At 37.3% G+C, this 18,431-nt stretch overlaps 1 protein-coding gene across 2 annotated transcripts in view; it reads left to right on the forward strand.

Moving 5' to 3' along the window:
- LOC103977787 (uncharacterized) overlaps positions 1 to 15,345 on the forward strand; it is a 43,756-nt gene extending 28,411 nt beyond the window's left edge. For both annotated transcript variants that reach the window (XM_065121623.1, XM_065121628.1), the window contains exons 14-20: positions 4,939 to 5,055; positions 6,153 to 6,398; positions 9,308 to 9,506; positions 11,891 to 12,108; positions 13,887 to 14,038; positions 14,440 to 14,701; positions 14,770 to 15,345. In XM_065121623.1, coding sequence (XP_064977695.1) covers positions 4,939 to 5,055; positions 6,153 to 6,398; positions 9,308 to 9,506; positions 11,891 to 12,108; positions 13,887 to 14,038; positions 14,440 to 14,701; positions 14,770 to 15,036 — 1,461 coding nt within the window. In that variant the 3' untranslated portion in view covers positions 15,037 to 15,345. The remainder of the gene's footprint in view (positions 1 to 4,938; positions 5,056 to 6,152; positions 6,399 to 9,307; positions 9,507 to 11,890; positions 12,109 to 13,886; positions 14,039 to 14,439; positions 14,702 to 14,769) is intronic.
- Positions 15,346 to 18,431: the final 3,086 nt, after the last annotated feature.

Consider the following 18,431-nt stretch of genomic DNA (forward strand, 5'->3'; position numbering starts at 1 on the left):
GTGATATGTCGTACTCCTTTTTAATTTAGTACTCTGCATATGGAATAACTTTGTCCAAAATCTGTTCTTGAAGATGTAAGTAGAATTTGTCACAAGCACAATGCGTCCCTTGTAGCATAATTCTTTTGAGTCTCAATTGTAATGAGCCACGGAGTTTGGTGCTTCCTCTAATTTTTTTTTTTTTTGATCTTACTGGTCTCCGAATCTTCCTGTCATTCCATCTTAATATCCTCAAGGAAGTCGCTGGTTGGAAGTAAAACGACCGAAAATTCAGCTTGCTCGGGTAGCTGCGAAAGCGCATCTGCAAGAACATTCTCTTTCCCCTTTTTGTAAGTTATTTCATAATCAAATCCAAGAAGTTTTGTTACCCATTTTTGCTGCTCAAGGGATGATATCTTTCGCTCTAAAAAGTACTTGAGGCTTTTATGGTCGATTTTAATTTGAAATCGTCGACCAATCAAGTAGGGTCTCCACCTCGTTGCTACGCGCACAATGGCAAGCATCTCCTTATCATATGTTGACTTATTTTGATGGGAGGGAGATAATGCCTTGCTAGTGTATGTGAGTGGTTGACCATCTTGCATGAGAATGGCTCCAATTTCGACTCCAGATGCGTCAGCCTTAATAATGAAGGGTCGGTTGAAATCTGGTAGTGTTAGCACCGGCGTCGTCGTCATGGCTGCCTTAAGTTCGTCGAAGGCAGCAGAGGCTCTGTCCGACCATTGGAAGACATCTTTTTTTAGTAAGGAAGTAACTGGTGCACTAATCTCTCCATAGTTTTTCACGAACTTACAGTAGTAGCTTGTTAAACCCAGAAAGCCATGTAGCAATTTTATGTTCCTCGGGGTCAGCCAGTTTTGCATTGCTCCAATTTTGAAGGGGTCTACTGCCACACCTTCCTCTGATATGATATGCCCAAGATATTCCACCTTCTTTTGAAGAAAGCAAAAATTCATAGTGGTTGTTGTGTGTTCAAAAGGTGGTTTTCGGTATGTCTTCTTCGCATACTCGTATTTGATGATACCCGAATCGAAGGTCCAGCTTTGTGAAGATTTGTGCTCCCTTAGCAACTCATCTACTACTAGAATAGGGTATTTATCCTTGATGGTTATGTCATTGAAGAGTAGGGGGAGCACCGGTGAAGAGTAGGGGAGCACCATAATCGCCATATTCCATCCTTCTTTCGTATGGGGAGCACCGGTGAAGAGTAGGGGCTGCAACATGGCTGAATAACTCCTGTTTTGAGCATCTCTTTTACAATCCTTTCTATTTCATCCTTCTGGAGATGTGGATACTGATATGGCTGAGCATTTGCTGGAGATTTGCTTGGAAGAATCGTTATACAATGATCATGCCGACGGGTAAGAGGTAGGTTGCGCGGTTCGTCAAATATATCTGAAAATTCAGCAAGCAAAGGAAGTAGATTTGGATCTTCAAATTTTGTTGGCTCTCCCTTAGTTTGCTGCTCAAGTTGTACCAAAAAGCCGCTGCATGCTTTATGCAAAACCTTCTCCGTTTGTTGTGTGCAAATCGTCGTTACGTCGCCCTCACGTTTCCCGTGCAGTATCACCTGCTTCTCCTTAATGTAAAATTTTATAATTAGTTGCATAAAATTCCAAGAAATATCACCTAATGTCATCAACCATTTAATTCTGAGTATGGCCTCATGATCATCAAGAGGGGGGAGGAAGAAATCTGCAATTATCCCTTGGTCCTGCAGCAATAGTTTCACTTGCGGGCACCTAAGATCACACTTCAAAATCCGTCCGTTGGCGACCTTAACGACAAACCTGCTGCAATTCTCAATAGGTAAGTTCATATGGACAGCAACCTTACTGTTTAGGAAGTTATTAGTGTTGCTCGTGTCGATGAGAACAGTGATCAGTTGTTGTTTGAGAAGGCCTCCAACTTTCATCGTTTGCGGGTTTGAGTAGCCAGCTAGTGTATGTACCGTAACTTCGGTCGGTTGTGGCTCTTCTTCTGCATCTTCTTCTTCATGTTCAAGGCTCTCTTTTGGATGTTCAATGACCTCTTCTTCTATCGGTTCAATCATAAGAAGTCCCCCTTTACTACAGCGATGCTCACGGCTCCACGGCTCGTCACAATGCCAACATAACCCCTTCGCATATCGCTCCCGAAGCTCTTTTCTTGTTAACCTCTTTGGTGTAGGGACTTGGTCGATAGTAGGGGGGGGCTAAGGGCTTCAATATTACTGGTTGAGGAGCGACCCTAGTCCTCCGAGCTTCATGGTTCAATTGCTCCTCTTGATGTCGTGCGAAAGAGATGGCTGCCATAAGCGTATACGGTTGTCGCGCTTTAACTTCTCCTCGGATCTTCGACTTCAAGCCCTCAATAAAGGTCCTCAATAGCTGTTTTTGAGACCAATCATGAGTTTGATTAGATAACCTTTCAAACCTGATTTGGTACTCCTGAATTGTGGAGGTTTGTCGGATCTTTGCTAGTTGTCCGTCAATATTCTCGTAATCAATTGGTCTGAAGCGAATCAGCAGTCCTTCTTTGAATTGTCGCCATAAAAGGACTTCATAAGTATGTTCAAACCAGTCAAACCATTGTATAGCATCCCCTTCAAAATGTATAGCTGCAATTTTCACCATAGATGCATCCGCGGTTTTGTGGTACTGAAAATATCGCTCCGCGCGCGAGATCCAACCAATCGGGTCTCCTTCTTCCCATCTAGGGAAGTCCACTCTCATGCATGGATAGTTGGGTTCAGTCATAGAGCCTCCTCTCCCTTGGAACTCATCTCTTCGGGCCTGGTGCGATTGGGCAAAGCTCTCTCCGTGATATGATTTTTTCGGGCTTAGTGGTCGGCCCAATCTGAGTTCGGTAAAGAGCGTCCGAATCTTATCCTCTATTCGCGCCTCCAAGGCTTCGAATTTAGCGTTGATTGCCTCCTTAGATGTCATAGTATATGCCTTCAAATCTATGATGTTAAGATCTCTCTTTTGTTGTCAGGTTAAAGGCATGTATAGTTGAGAGTAGTGATGGTCGAAAGGATTGGTGGATCGGTGGATGTAGGCTACGATTTAGGCTTGTTTTGTGGCTGTTTTGGGTGCAGTTTAAGGGTGTGGTTTAGTGGAGTTTTAAGGCTATGGATGAAAGTTTTGGATCTGTGGTAGATGGCAGCAAAGGTTTGATAGAAATCAGTGGAAGTTGCAGCAAGTATGTGCTGTCTTGTAAGAGTAGAATTATCGTCGAAAAAACAATGGTTTCTCAATGTAATTTCTACCAAAAACTTGAGAGAATTGAGGAGGGAATTAATAGCAAAATCATAGTTTATATGACAGCAAGGATGTCTAATTTAATCAAGAGAATTTCAGTAGTATAACAGCAAGGAAATTGGTGCAAGTTGCGATTGCAGAATTCTCGTCGAAAAATTTCAGCCGTTTATGACGAAAATTTGTAGTAACACAAAATCGTTTTTAGAGATGAATTTCTCAATAGATAAATCTTAGATGGAAGGCAAGATGATCTATGAAGTGTATAAGAAATTTCATTCAAAAAAGATTGCAAATAGATGGGTTAAGGCAACAATATGCGGCTGAAATTTTCTGCAACATAGATTTTCAAGTGTAGCAGATTGGACATAAAAGATCAGTAGTTTATATTGAGAATTTTTCGATGAAACCAAAGGGAAATCCACTGTTAGGAAGTGTCAAAGATGTCATAAAAATTTCGTAGAAATTTGGATAGAAAAAGTATAGTAGCAAGATCAAACAGATGGTGCTATGCGGCTAGAATTCTGCAATGTATCTTTCGTCGTAGAGATGAAAACTTTATGACGAAAAGTTTATGCAGCAATATAGAATAATTTTTTTTTGGGGATTTTCAAATAAAGATAACTAAATTGCAGCAGTAATAAGGTAGAAAACCAGAACCTGTTGCAATTCACGGGGAGATCAAAGTATGATCCATGGTGGTGGAGATGACGACAGAATTTGGTGACGATCTTTTAAGCAATTGTGGGAATTGCTTTGAGCGGTTGTGCAGGGTTGATGGATGGCTGTGGAAGGGCAGCGAGACGCCAAGAACGTTGCTCTGATACCAGGTGTTAGAACCCTTGCAGATTCTAAACTTGGGGTTGATCTCTTTAGGGGATCGGCCTCCTTGGAACTCTATAGGGGTTCCTCCCTCCAAGTTGCTGCTCAAAGGCTGCAGAAAAGATTCATCTATTGCTTAAGAAAAGAGAAGGAATACATGGCTATTTATAGGGCTTCTAAACTCTAACTCCTAATAGGACTCCTACTTAAGACTCTTACTTCTAACCAACTCCTAATAGGACTCCTACTCAAGACTCCTATTCCCTTACAGCTCCTAATTCTTCTCTAAGAAAAAACCTCCTACATGAATGTCCCTCTCAATTAGGACTCTCCTAGCTAGAGTTCTAACAGAATGTCCCTCTCAATTAGGACTCTCCAAGCTAGAGTCCTAACACCAACATGCACATCCTCCACTTAGCATAGATGGAGTCACTCTTGTAGATCCTCATCGACAATTTTCAACGCGAATGCGGTCCCTGGTCCCTCTGGATTTTAGTTGAAGACTGCATGTACTTTTTAAAAGTTTTTTTTGTATCACTCAAACATAATTTACACTAAGAAGATTGTCTTGCATATTGTGGTAGGTTTTCTAGTTTTAACTGTTTGTAGGAGTTTTATGCTCCACTGAGAATCTCTTTTGGTCTTTCGATACCATAGTTAATAATTTTTCTTCTTTCAGAAACACAAGGAAAATATGGATATATATTCATGTCTTGCAATTCTGTTCTACGAACTTCTGATTGACGTAGATATGGTTAGCTACCAATTAAATTAAGCTGTTATATAATACATATGCAACTGCCAAAGTTTATATTTAAGCAAGTATGGTATTCATAATTCTGTGTTCCTATTGTTTCGATCCTTTGGTTTGACGCAGGTACTGAAAGTCCCTTCTGAACTGGAGACTACCCTTAGGGTCATAAAAAGTCATTCAACAGCAATCTTGGGAAGGCAGGGCGTGGAATCTGCCAAAAAACACTTGCTTCTTTTTGAGGTATATCTTGGACTTATTTTGGATATCATTAATGATGGTTGTTCCATAATATAATCTTGCAAAAATTAGTTGGTTTGTACTTGGTTTTGTTTTGTGGTTTGCTGGTTGTGGTTCTTTGTAAGAAAAAGCATGTTTGACCATTCATCCTGGTTGAGACTGAAACTTCATGATTTGAAATTTTTAGATGATAGGACAAAGCTTTGATATCAATTTTTGGATGTCACTGTCTTGATCTTGCCCTAGCTGCCTCATGCAAGACAAGCTAGTAAAATATCGGATATGCATATTTTTTCGCTGCTTGTGTCAAATGGCATGCACAGGAGAGAAAAATGTCTATTGTACTGTACTGCTGCTTTTTTCGCAGCTCTGGGGGACATGTGACGTTGTATGATCACTATGGTGTAAGGCCTTATCCCAGGCTTGGCATAAGATATCATTTATATATGTGTAGCATGTTAGTCTCTCCATTTATGTTGCTTACTGAGTCTAGGGACAATAGAAAAGATAACTAATTGAGAACCAGCTGCTAATTGAAGGGAACAGAACACAGTAACATACTGAGTTTGCATGATATAAAAATGACAAACGGTTGATTGCAAATTTTAGGTTTCTTAAGTTTGCTTTATAGTTTATACTATATGTTGTTGCACACTATAGGAAGTACATACTAAAACAACAAATTTTTGGCTAAATTTATGTCATCACTATTACTAAGTAATTCTAGGCAAATCCTTTTTTGTGCATTTTGTCCTAATGTTTAGATTTGCTACAAATGCGCCCAAAATTCTCTTTTTTAGTCACAATAAATGAAATAGATTTTCATCGAATGTTGACTGATGTCAAGTCTGAAATTTCAGGACACCCCCTAGGAGGTAAGGTTTGAAATTTTTGCCCCACGCTCTGTCCATTATCATTAACACAACATGGTAAATGGTGATGCGAACGTAATGCTGTTGACAGAAGCTAACAGAAAGACAAGGGATCAGAGAGACTATTATTTTTTTTCCCTTTTTAACATTTTGCTGTTAAATTTGTTGTAACATAACATGCTTGAAATATTTTACGATATATGATTCATAAGCCCTAATGTTTCATAGGGTATGCGCAAGGAATATGCTCAGGCAAGATCCTTGTCAAGAGCTCAAGCTCAGGTACTGCGTGCTTATGACGAAATCAAAATGGCTACTACAAGACTGCGTCTTAAAGCAACGGAGGATGAACCTGCTGCTATTAACGTGCTAAGTAAAGAAGAATTGGTTCCATCTAGCTTGCAGTTATCTAGCGAAAAGTTTGTGTCATTGTCATCATTGCAACGCATCAAAGGACAACTTCGCTATCTGAAGGTAAAGTATGGGTCTCTATACCTGTATTTTGATATTTATCGGGATGTATGTGATCTTGGTCTGTAGGGCATCATATAACATTTATCCAGCTCACCTTTAGACGATCTTAGCAACCACTAAGGTATGTAGAATACAATTATTAACTAGTAGTATTGTTGACTATGTAAAATCTGCAAACCTAGATTCTTTTCCTTTCTGGTTTATGAAAGGTGATGAGGTGGTTAAATTTCTGCTTGATGCAGAACATGTGATGCATATTATAATGGTTAAAGACAGCCCAAATGCTAGGTAACACTCATTTAGGATAAATATAGTTGAGAATTAGGTATGAGTTCTATATCCTAGAGGCATTGATGGCTAGCCTTTAATTCAGGTGTTCTAGTTTTGGTAATTCTATTGTCAAATTAGTGTTAATAAATGCATAGTGAATGAATTGACAGAAAAAGTTATTCTTAATTCTTATGAAGGATGATGGATGATCTATATGGGGTTTGGATTTGACGATTCATCGACTCGATACCATCTTTCAAATGGAAGTTTTGACGGAGGAGAGAACTATTGCAGAAAGACTAAGCGTAAAACCGAAAGAAAGCAATCTCTATTGCTTGTAAAGCTAAAATGATAACTGCAGGTTGTCTTAAAAGAGTGATAGAAAGCTTATGGGTGCGTGAAAAGACAGGTTGTCTCCAGGCAACTCGTTAGTGCTCTCGGCAGGTTGCAGTTGCTATTGGTTCTCGATCTCCTCCTCCTCTCTTCACTGCTGGGACCTTCTCCTGAGGTTTGGACAGCATGTAGCAGGCGTTGAGGACTTCTTGTTGTAGCTAGATGAAGCTTTGGGTTGTTGGAACATGAGGAAGAAGGTTGTGGCGGGAAGAAGAAGGCTGCAGTCGTGCAGAATTCTCCCGGCTCTTTGTTGAAGGCTTCCTTGGTTGGTTTTTGATTGGGGCACACCCCTTGTTTTGTAGGGTGAGGGCCCTAAGTCCTTAAGGCTTAGGACTTTCCTTGTGGGGCGCAATAATTAGGATTCTCCTTCTTAGGGTTTTCCTTGTGGGGTGCTGCACCTAGAATTCCCTTGTAGGGCTGCCGCACCCTTCTTGCTTGGTGCCTGCCTGTATTTGGGTGAGAACGGCCCTATTAGGACTTGGATTGTGGTTAGAGGGCTGCTGTTTCTTGGACTTGGGCTTTGCTTGTCCGAATAGGGCTGAATATTATCAAAGATCGTCCCTGATCAATGAAAGAGCTTTTCATCCTGATCAATGAAAGAGCTTAATGAAAAGCCAAGCATCACATTAAGAGACAAAGCAATCAATTATGACTGTTCAAGCTTGGATAAGATTCAAAACAAAGTCCATTAGTGTCATAAGCTTTAAATCCTGGAAATTATGATGTCATGACACAATGAATGTTGATATACCTTTCAAAAGGTTCACTGTTATAAAGACTGGCTCATATTTGAGGTTATGATAGGTTAATTATATCTACTGCTAGTTTTCATCTCATCTTGAGGGAAAAAAGAGAAAAAGAATGTTATTCTAACAAATAACAGATGTGGTGCAAGGATAAAAAATGATCAATGGTTAATGGAAGAAAATGAATAAGAAGAAAAAATATTCTTGTTTTTTTCTAGATTTTGTACTGGTTCGAGTCTAAAGATTATGAACTTGAACATTCAGGAGTAGATAAATAAGGTGAAAACTTGGACTTTGTCTTTTCTTGTTAAGATAATTACACTGGCATAAATCACAAACCAAAAATGCAAGAGGGTATTTCATTCTCACCCTTTAATTGATTGGACTTCATGTTGTGAACCTTGGAAAATGGTCCTTGTTCTCAGTTTCATCTTTGGAGATATTTTTAACAATTACTTAAAATTTGATGAACAATTCTTAATGTTCGATTGGAGAATGATTGAAACAGTACAAGGTGATATTCTTTCTTAAAAATGCATCTTTTTGGGGTGTCCATGGTGCTATGATTGAAATTTTTAGTATAATGGTTTTGGGAATACTTATTCCTTTCACAATGGTGTCCTTGTAAAAGAATTATGGAGATTATAACTGACGGTTTTTTTTAGACATTATGTTGAACTAGATATTTCAGTTTCACATTGTAGAGGCTTGTTGGCAACCTGTAGGCATGCAATATGCCAGTACAAAAAAAGTATGTAGGGCCAGTACTAACTTATCATGCACATGGCGTCCAATGAAGTCCCGCGCTATGTGTTTGTCTTAAGATTTCATAACTTGGCATGGCATGAAGTTCTGTTCCAATACTAACATAGTAAAGGTTTTTTGTAACCTTTTCATTTACTTATTTATTGTCTGTCTGTTCACTCACAGTCATATACTTCAGTAAATGAACGCATTTAAACATATTAGAAATTGCACAAAGCCACAAAGTATTATGGTAGAAAGATTCTGACTATTGAGTCAAGGTATACTGTAATCATGGGAGAATAAATATTTGCAGGAACAAGTATTTCGAAGAACTGAATTAGTTTCTCGCATTACAGAGTGTAGAACTAAGGATGCTTCTTATATAACTGAATGAGTGGTAGTCTACAATTCTACATGCATCTGTTTGTCTTTGGGAATCGTGTCTTTGGACATTTGAAGTTGGTAAATTAATAACTGATGAGGAAGAAATTGTTAATGTGCAATTCTGATTATGCATACTATGACAAATGGATTAAGGTTTTAAACACAATAGATTGTCAGCTAGTTAAGTTTTAACTTCAGATTTCGTATACTTGATCTGGATGGAAAACTTGTGATGCATGCTATCTATTTTCATTAGTCTTGGAGCTTGTGCAATATTATATATTTCTTCTGTTTCTTGTTTGTATTGGTTTACAACTTTTGACATTCTACTTAGTACTCGTTGTTTTCCATTGTACTGCATTTGTCTAGGGAATGGCTCTGTCTAATCAGGTAACACATCATCAGTGCCTTGATTCATTGTCGAAGCCTCAGGAGACGGCTAAAAATTCTTCCTTTGCAATTAAAGAAAGCATTTGTAGCACAGATCAGGAGCCTTGCCCTGTATGTCATGAGAGACTTTTTAATCAGAAGATGGTTTTTGAATGTGGACATGTCATTTGTTGCAATTGTAAGGAATTTGATCTTTTAATTCCTTTTCCAGATGTAATTTTTCTGTTTGTTGTACACTGCATTTGGTTTAACGAAATCCCAGTCACAAGTACACATTATCTCAAATGATGGGCATTTATGGTTCAAACAATTGTGTTAAACAGACATATTGTTTTTTTCTAAAACAATGCAATCTACTCATTTAGCTTCTTGGGGATATACTAATATACAGTAAAATTAAATACAAAAATCAGTCAAAGTTCTTTAATGGTATTGTGAGGGCAAGGTTCTAGTTGCAGGCAGAATTTATTGATTTAAGACAGTTCTGTGGTATTTGAGTCTATTAATTTTTTTAGAGCTAAATTCTTAATATTATTATTTAATTATTTGGATTTTTGACACCTTTTGTTACAGACACTAGGTTTGGATAAGTTTATTCAATTTAGGTAAAGGATTTGGACTTGAGAAATATCACTTCTTTTAAGTTAGAGTTTTCAATTGTTATCTAACAATCAAGCCTAGACATTCGACAAGTGTTGAGTTCATTATGTTATATATTAATAATTTTCTTCGTATATTCTTTTTTCTATTTACCCTTACTAGATATATATGCTTTATTTTTCATTGGTACCAAAGATCAAAAAAATAGAGCAATGAAATATTATGCAGCAAGCTAGGTGGTTAAAGTGGGAGGAGCATCAGGAGTTTTTGTATGTTCACCTGGTGCCCTTTAAATAAAAAGAAATTATTATAAGATGATTATTAGATCAATCATTTTTTATGAACTTTGAGTGTTAGGCAATTAAAGAAGTAAGGAGTTTACGTAGCTGAAATTAGAATGTTGAGATGGATTTATAGAGTTATTAAGAAAGAGTAAAAAGTGTCTTACTCGTGAGCAGTTAGGTATAGCCTAGAGGATAAAATGAGAAATCATTTAAGAGGATGTGGACATGTTCAAAGAAGTTCTGTAGATGCTATTATACTACAAGTGTGTTGATTAGTATTAGTGAGATATGAGGAGAGACCTAAAAATATTTTTTTAGAAACAATAAAAAAATATTTCAATGCTCTTGATTTAGTTAGACGTTAAAAGGTTGGGAAATTTCATTTCTATAGCAAAGACCATTGTCTTATGGCACAGACACAATGCAGTCATATGTTTACACCTTGAGCACGGTTCACCAGGAAATGGATTGTCAGTTTTCCAGCATAAAACTTCTCAATCTTTGTCAACACATGTTGATCAGCATGTGAATCCTTGTTCTAAAGGTATAATCTTTCGTGCTCAAGAATCTAGAATTCATCAAATTATTCGAATCGAATTGGATTCTGTCAGCTAGTCAATGGTTAATAATGTGAATCACAAAAGTGAGGAATTCATCTAGGATTAGAGTGTATTGCTTTTGGAGCAGAATTGTACCTCTAGAACATGGTAACCTGTGGTAGATAGCTGTAATAGTGTGGGCACGGTGGGCATTTGTTTGTTACTTGAAAAAGTGAAATTGACTGTAGTGCCTAAATTTCTTGCATCTAAATTAGCCTGATCATGATAGGAAAAGTGCAATGAATATTTCTTGTCACCGTTTCTATTTTGCTATGTTGAATTTAAATATAACCTCATTGTTTGGGTCACATACTGTATTAAATGGCTAACAAGTATGTGAAAGGTTTTGATTATTTAGTAAACTTAAACATCTTTATCAATAGGTTTCAAAGAAACAAACAAGGAATACTTGATAGTTTTCTTTTCTTGAGATATATATCATTAAGCTCAACATCTCTCTTTTATAGAATGGTTCTATTCTTTTCTTTCTATCCATGCTATATTTATGGTCATCCTCAAGGGAGACTTTCTGTGGATTATATATGGACAGTTTCTGTTTGAGAAAAATCTGCCTAACTGCATTAGCTTGTGGTTCTGTGAAGAGCTAGAAGCAGCAAGGGCACCTTTATGTCAATATCCAAAATATAAAGCCATGGGGTAAATCAATTCAGAATCATCATTTTAAGCTCCAAATATTCATTAGAAAGCAAATACTTAGACTTGTGTCAAGGATCATAATATTACTAACCTAGCTTCACTGTCATAAAATAACATTTTCTGATGGTCTGCTTTACAATCTTGTATTTTTTACTTGAGGCAAAGGCAGAAATTGCAAGTGAGACACTGAAATACCATTTTTTGGCATTTGATTCATCCAGTCAAAAAATGCAATCTATTTCCAGGTTAAACCAGGTGGTTTGCATCAAATTCTATCCATTGATAGTGATATTTCTAATCAAAATTTTCACTCCAATTAACATGTTGCATACCCAGACAATGACATAACAAGTTCTTTTGGTAATCTTTTAGTCATGGATATCTCCAAATGCACCTTCTGAACTATTTTTATACTTTTACAGGTTGTCTTCAAATGACAGATCATGCAGTAGTGCACTCTGGAAAGAATCAACGGAAATGGATTACATGTCCCACTTGCCGTCAACGGACCGATTTTGAGAACATTGCGTATGTGGATGAGAAACAAAATAAGGGCAGTGATTCAAGACTATCAAATACTTTTAATTCTAAAGCTGAATCAGAAAACTCTATCACAGTTAAGGGATCATATGGAACAAAGGTATGCTTTTGTCAATTGTTTTGATGATTTGGTAAGCATTTTTATGCTCATACAGTTTGAGATAGATCATTTTTTTCATATTAGTATATAATATAACAGAGGTATTGTTATGAGTATTATAGATGTTAGAAACTGATTTCTAGAAATGTTGAATGTTCAACTTTTATTTTGTAAAGTGTTTATGGTGGAGAATTTATATAGAGAGACTAATGGGATAATGGATGAACAAGAAAAGAGACCAAAGGATTTTTTACATGGCTTGGGTATAGACATTCTGCATTCAGTACTTATTCTCTAGTCTAGTCACACACACTTTAAAGACACTTTTTACTTTTTTAACATTTGGTTATAATTTTGCAGGTCACACACTTTACAGATATAAATTTTATTTTATTTTACAATTGTTTATACTTTTGAATTTTTGTCCCGCGCTATGTTATATCAGCTATGCCCCAGGTGAAGCATATACTGATGGGAAGACATAAGCATCCACTAGATCTGAGTATCTTTTTTTTCTCTCTCCTATTCGAATTATGCAATATGAGGAACCATGTAAGTTATGCGCTTAATAGTAGACATTTTCTAACAATGAGCTACTTGGTCGAGTCTCAACTCTTACTAATAATGAATTCAAGTGTTTTGTTTACAAAATGAAAGCAGATCTTTGCATGCTTAGTTCTATCAGAAATACTGGTTCAGCTGCTATGCTGAGTGCTATTTTGTTAAAGAATAACAGTGTTGATATTCAAACATTCATACTCCTTCCCTGCATTAACTTTTGCTACAGATTCAGCTAAAGTCCTGTATTCAAGCCTTTCTCCTCATCTAGCTGAATTTTTTATCTCTTGCTGAGATTTTTGTCCCTGAAAACATCTGATAACTAGAAATAGGCAGTTGTCTTGATCAGTTGTCTAATGTACCTTCCAGTAGGCCAACCCACTCTGAAGCTTTTATTTTGATGGAATGCAAGCATGCCACCATTGCAAACGTCTTTTGTAATATAAATTGATCCTTCACATATTTGACCCCAGGCATGATATCTCTCTTTTACATTTCTCAGTATCTATCTCAGTTCTTCCATTGGGTGGAGAATTGTACACATACATGCAAACCTGATTAATTGACCAAACCAAATATCAGATGTAGTTATAGCAAGATGAAGGAAACTACTACAATTATTCTTTGTTTCCAACTGAAAAATGGACATTATGGTTTATAAATTTATTTCCGTATGGTAGTAACTTTTATTATGATTCTAATGTTTATTGTTATTTGCATATTAGTGCCTTTAAATTATATTTCTTTATTTATCATATTTTAAATTTTATTTTACCTTAAGTATTATCTTGTTATTCTTTTATTATTATGTCGTGCCACCATATTTTATAATGCTTTAAGAAAAAGTATGTGAGAGAGAGAGAGCGCCTTTACTACAAATAATAAAAAGAGAATTTGAATTTTTTTTTTTAACTATGTATATTGCAGTGCATAGAGTCTAATGGTGAGAAAATTTAATTCCATGTGGCTGATACAAAAATACTGAGGATATTATGGCTTCTTGTTGTTGTTAAGATGAGGGCTGAAGAATCTATACCCTGTCTAGCCACTTCATAACCAATTAAAAATGCACTTTTCTACTTCAGAAGAGAACCTATCCTTTTATGAGTTGTCTTAAAGAAATATATCAATACATCAATAATGTCTTTTGATTATAACTATTTGTGTTCACAATATATACCATCTTCTTACATTTTTGTTTTTCTTCTTGCTTTTTAAAGATCGAAGCAGTTATAAGAAGAATATTGTGGATAACTTCAAATGATGAAGAGGCCAAAATTATCGTGTTCTCTAGTTGGAATGATGTTCTTGATGTGCTGGGACATGCCTTAGTTGCTAACAGTATCACATTTGTTCGGATGAAAGGTGGCAGGTACCATTTTGTAACATGAACGATATCAACTATCATTTATTTTTGTATTATGAGAACTAAAATCCTCCCTTATATTTATTAAATATCTCCTGGATCCAATTTCTTGGCAAAAATATTTGTTGTAGAACTACGCAGTTGTGAAATAATGTAGTGTTTACCTGTGTGCTAGCGCATAAGGGGACTATTCTCACATTTAATATCATACTGATCCAGCATATCATCATCCTTCTGTGAATGTTATGATGTTACATGCACAAATCATGTTTGTGGTATGCACATAATGATTATATCATACTGGTCCAGTATATTATCATCCTTCTGTGAATGTTATGATGTTACATGGACGAATCATGTTTGTAGCATGCACTTTTCATTTATTGTATTAACAAATTTACATACAGGAAATCACAAGTAGCAATTGCACAATTTAAAGGACAAGAAAACATGCAAGTAGGTGAAAAAACACAAGAGCAGCTCACTTCATCCAAGTCTGTTCGAGTTCTGATGATGCTAGTCCAGCACGGTGCAAACGGTCTCAATCTCTTAGAAGCACAGCATGTCATTCTCATGGAACCTCTGCTAAATCCTGCAGCTGAAGCACAAGCAATCAGCCGTATCCACAGAGTTGGGCAGGATAAGAAGACGTTCATTCACCGATTCCTAGTATGTGCTAGAGCTTTTTCTAAATTGTGATCCTTACCTCATTTGGTTACTTTTCCCTGTAATGACAGGTGAAGAACACCATAGAAGAGAGCATCTACAAGTTGAATATGACGAGGGATGTCAGTTCCGTCATCAGTCCCAAAGTCAGCAAAAACCAAGATCAGCCCATTTTGACACTCCAAGACGTGGAGTCCTTGTTTCCCTTGGCAAGGCCATCTGAATTGCACGAAGATAGGAATGAGCCAGATGGAAGCTTAAGGAATTTGCCTCCAGCTGTTGCCGCTGGCCTAGCTGCTCATAGGAGATTATTCGAGGGACATAACAACTTGCGGTAAATCTAAATTGAATCATCTTTCTTCCAGCTCTTCTACTAACTCATTTTCCATGGAAGAATCTGGTATAGTGATCCATATATCTCGCCCGAATGCATCTCGTGTGTCACTAAAGAGGTTTAGCTGCAACGGGTATTGCTGATGAAGATACAATTTTCTTCTATACATTTTTCCTCTTGTGAGAAGTCGTGGTTTCCTTTGTATTCGTGGAAGCTGTAACCATGTATATATTGGATGCATAGCTTCGATCCTGTAAGTAAATAGTCCACGAATAATTAGTTAAATTATGAACCAGAAATGTTTTGAGTTCAACCTGTGGCTTTAATCCTGAACTGGTTAATGATAAAACTAGGTACTTGGGAGGTTGGCTTAAATTGTTCTTTCCAATTTTAATTTGTGCTCGCTTGGCTGGCTATTTTTAGGTTCACAAATAATCATCAACAAATTAATATTTTGCGTCGGAACTAATTATAAATTACTTCATAAATAATCATCTAGTTTTATTTATCTTAATATCATTGATTTTATCGATAAAAGTAAGACAGTAATAAGTAAAAAGAGAATTTAAATATTTCAGTTAGTAGCAACGGACAGTGATGTTGTTAGGAGCAACAGGTGGTATGGTCAATGAGAAGAGCGACGACGAGAGATGAGGGTCCCAGAGGTATTGTTGTTCGTCATCACCAATTAAAACTTTAAAGTTATTTTTTTATTTATTATTTTTGTGCTTTCGTCGATAAAATCAATGGTGTTAGAGTAAATGGAGTTATTATTATTATTATTATTATTATTATTATTATTATTATTATATATATAATATTATATATATATATATATATGATAATAATCAATTAATAAAGATATAGGTGAGGAAGAGAGATTCTTGAAAAAAAAAGGAAAAAATAATTAATAATTTTCGAATTATTTAATTATTACATAATTGATTATATTCCTAACTTGCCCAAACCATTAAGAAACTCACTTTAATTATTTCCTTAATCATACTACATAAAGAAGGCAAAATCTTAGAATTCTTGAAAAGCTTATAATAAAAAGTATTAAAATTATTTTAAGGAAATGTTTGATATCTATTTTCTTCAAACATATGTTTAAAAAAATTCAAAATAAAAACTTAGGATAAATTATCTTGCGATGTGGTTAGCCATATTTTAGAACTCTTCAATTTTCGTAAACCTAGTTGTTTTTGGATTTAGGCCTATATATTCTATACCCTCGTTCCCCAAATGTATTAAGGAGGTTTCATATATCTTTCTATGATGGTCATAAAATTATTACATCAATATAAGGAGAGAAATGTGTGCCATTGGTTGTCTAATTTGTTGAGGACTATCAAGCCCTCCTTTAATTTGCATGAACCATTACTTTCCTTTTGTTTGTTCTGTGTGTGCTACCAATACCCAAAGCACTTGTTGTAGTAGGCTTCTAACATAATACAAGGTTTTTCTTTTTGAAAATAGAATAAATAGACAACAATTTTCATTGGCATCAAGGAAATCAGTATGGCCTCGACATACCATCATTACGTACAGTTCACAAGCACAAAGAGAGAGAGAGAGAGAGAGAGAGAGAGAGAGCAAAAGGAGAAGTCTTCTTCACATAGCTTCCAACAGCTTCTCCTCGTAGTTACCGCATGGCCTAAGCGAACTAACATAAGGAAACAAGGTGAAGTAATTGAATCCTGCGGATCCCAGCTTCTTCAGTTTTCCCTCCTTTATGCTGTAGCTGTACACCTTGTCATTGATGTCGAAAACAAGTAACGCGGTGGTCGCCACCTCGCTTAGCATGACGCAGGTTATGATGCAGTATTCCCTCATCTTCGTGAATCCCATCTGGGCCAAACTTACCTCGTGCGCCGTCACCCATCGCACCGCACCGTCGGTGGCCTTCGTTAGCGACCACAGAGTGAACGCACAAGAAAACGTTTGGTAATGGATGAGAGAGAGCGACTCCCCCTCCCACTTGCCGATCGCCATCGTGTCCCACTTATTAGCGGTCAGTACTACGATTTCCGGCAGTGGGATAATCTGCGTGCTCTCCTTCCTCGTGTCGAAGGCGACGATGTACGGGTCAGTCGGTTGATCTACGCCCGACACCCAGAACACGGTCTCGCCGCAGACCACCGGGTGCTCGTAGTCTAGATTCCCTTTGCCGAAGTCGAGCATCGCGTAATTCTTCCACGCCCAGGCCGTCGAGTCGTAGACCCGACACTGGTGCGCGAAGTTTCGACTGAGGTAGACCAGCTTGTAGTCTTTCGTCACCCTGTCATCGTCGTTCATGAAGATGGCCGCGATGCCACCCCAGGAAACTAACTTGCACGGCGGGGAGGGGAGCCGACACCGAGTCCTACGGGTCAGGTTGTAGACAAATATGTTTCCGACAGTGCCACGAGAGCGTCTGTCGTCCAAATGCAAGACGAAGAGGAGGCCGCCAAATGACCCTAGGATACTAAAATGGATCTTCCTCAGGACTTCGAGGCTGCTTCTGGGCACGTCGGCGTATCGGTCAACGCGGAGGTGCGTGATGCCGGTCTTGGGCGCGTCCTGGGCTAAGAAGCCGGAGATGGCCGTGTTGTGGCATGACTGCAAAAGGAGGAAATGAGAATCCGACAAGAGTCGGTGGAAGGTCTTGCAGACAGAGAGGAGCCTGATGAAGGACTTGGACGGGAGATACGAGAGGATCTCTACGAGCACGTCGTGGGGAAGGGGAGGACTGCTTCTTCCGAGCTTCTTCGGACCAACGAGGTCGACACTGCAGGTGTTCTCGAGTGCATCGGCCATTATCGTATCGAGGGGAGAATTGAAGGATTAAGACTCTTATGTTATATAGAGAAGTAAGGGGGAGTAAGAGGAATGGAGATTTGTAAGGGAAGAATGTTTAGGCCTCTTACGAGTAAGAAGTAATGGAACTCGAACTTTCCTTATTTTAAATCCAAAAAAAATATTTGAAGGGTTTTAATTTTCGTATAGTGTTCTTCGTCAAAAGATCAATTTATCCCTATCTTTATTGGATCCGTTGTTACCTTCGTCATGCATCGCCCTTGTGTCGTTTCGTCTCTTTTCATTTCATTGGATCTATCGTCATCTTTGTGAATCTTATCGATCCTTATCGAACCCGTCTCACCCTAGCACTAGGGTAAAATAATTATATATTTATGAGAATTTATCAAAGATAGATTTTTCTAAAACTTTTTCATAATATATATAATAATAATATAATGATTACATTACAAAAATGAGAAGAATTATCTAGTATCGGTGGTATTACAATAAAGTGAAAACAATACCGGTCTTCATATATATATTTTTTTAATGAAAAAGGCAACGAATAATTGGATTTGATATTGTCATTCCGGACATAAAACAGTAGTTAATCATTAA

This window comes from Musa acuminata, chromosome BXJ1-3, assembly GCF_036884655.1.
Source record: "Musa acuminata AAA Group cultivar baxijiao chromosome BXJ1-3, Cavendish_Baxijiao_AAA, whole genome shotgun sequence".
Classification (NCBI taxonomy): Eukaryota; Viridiplantae; Streptophyta; class Magnoliopsida; order Zingiberales; family Musaceae; genus Musa; species Musa acuminata.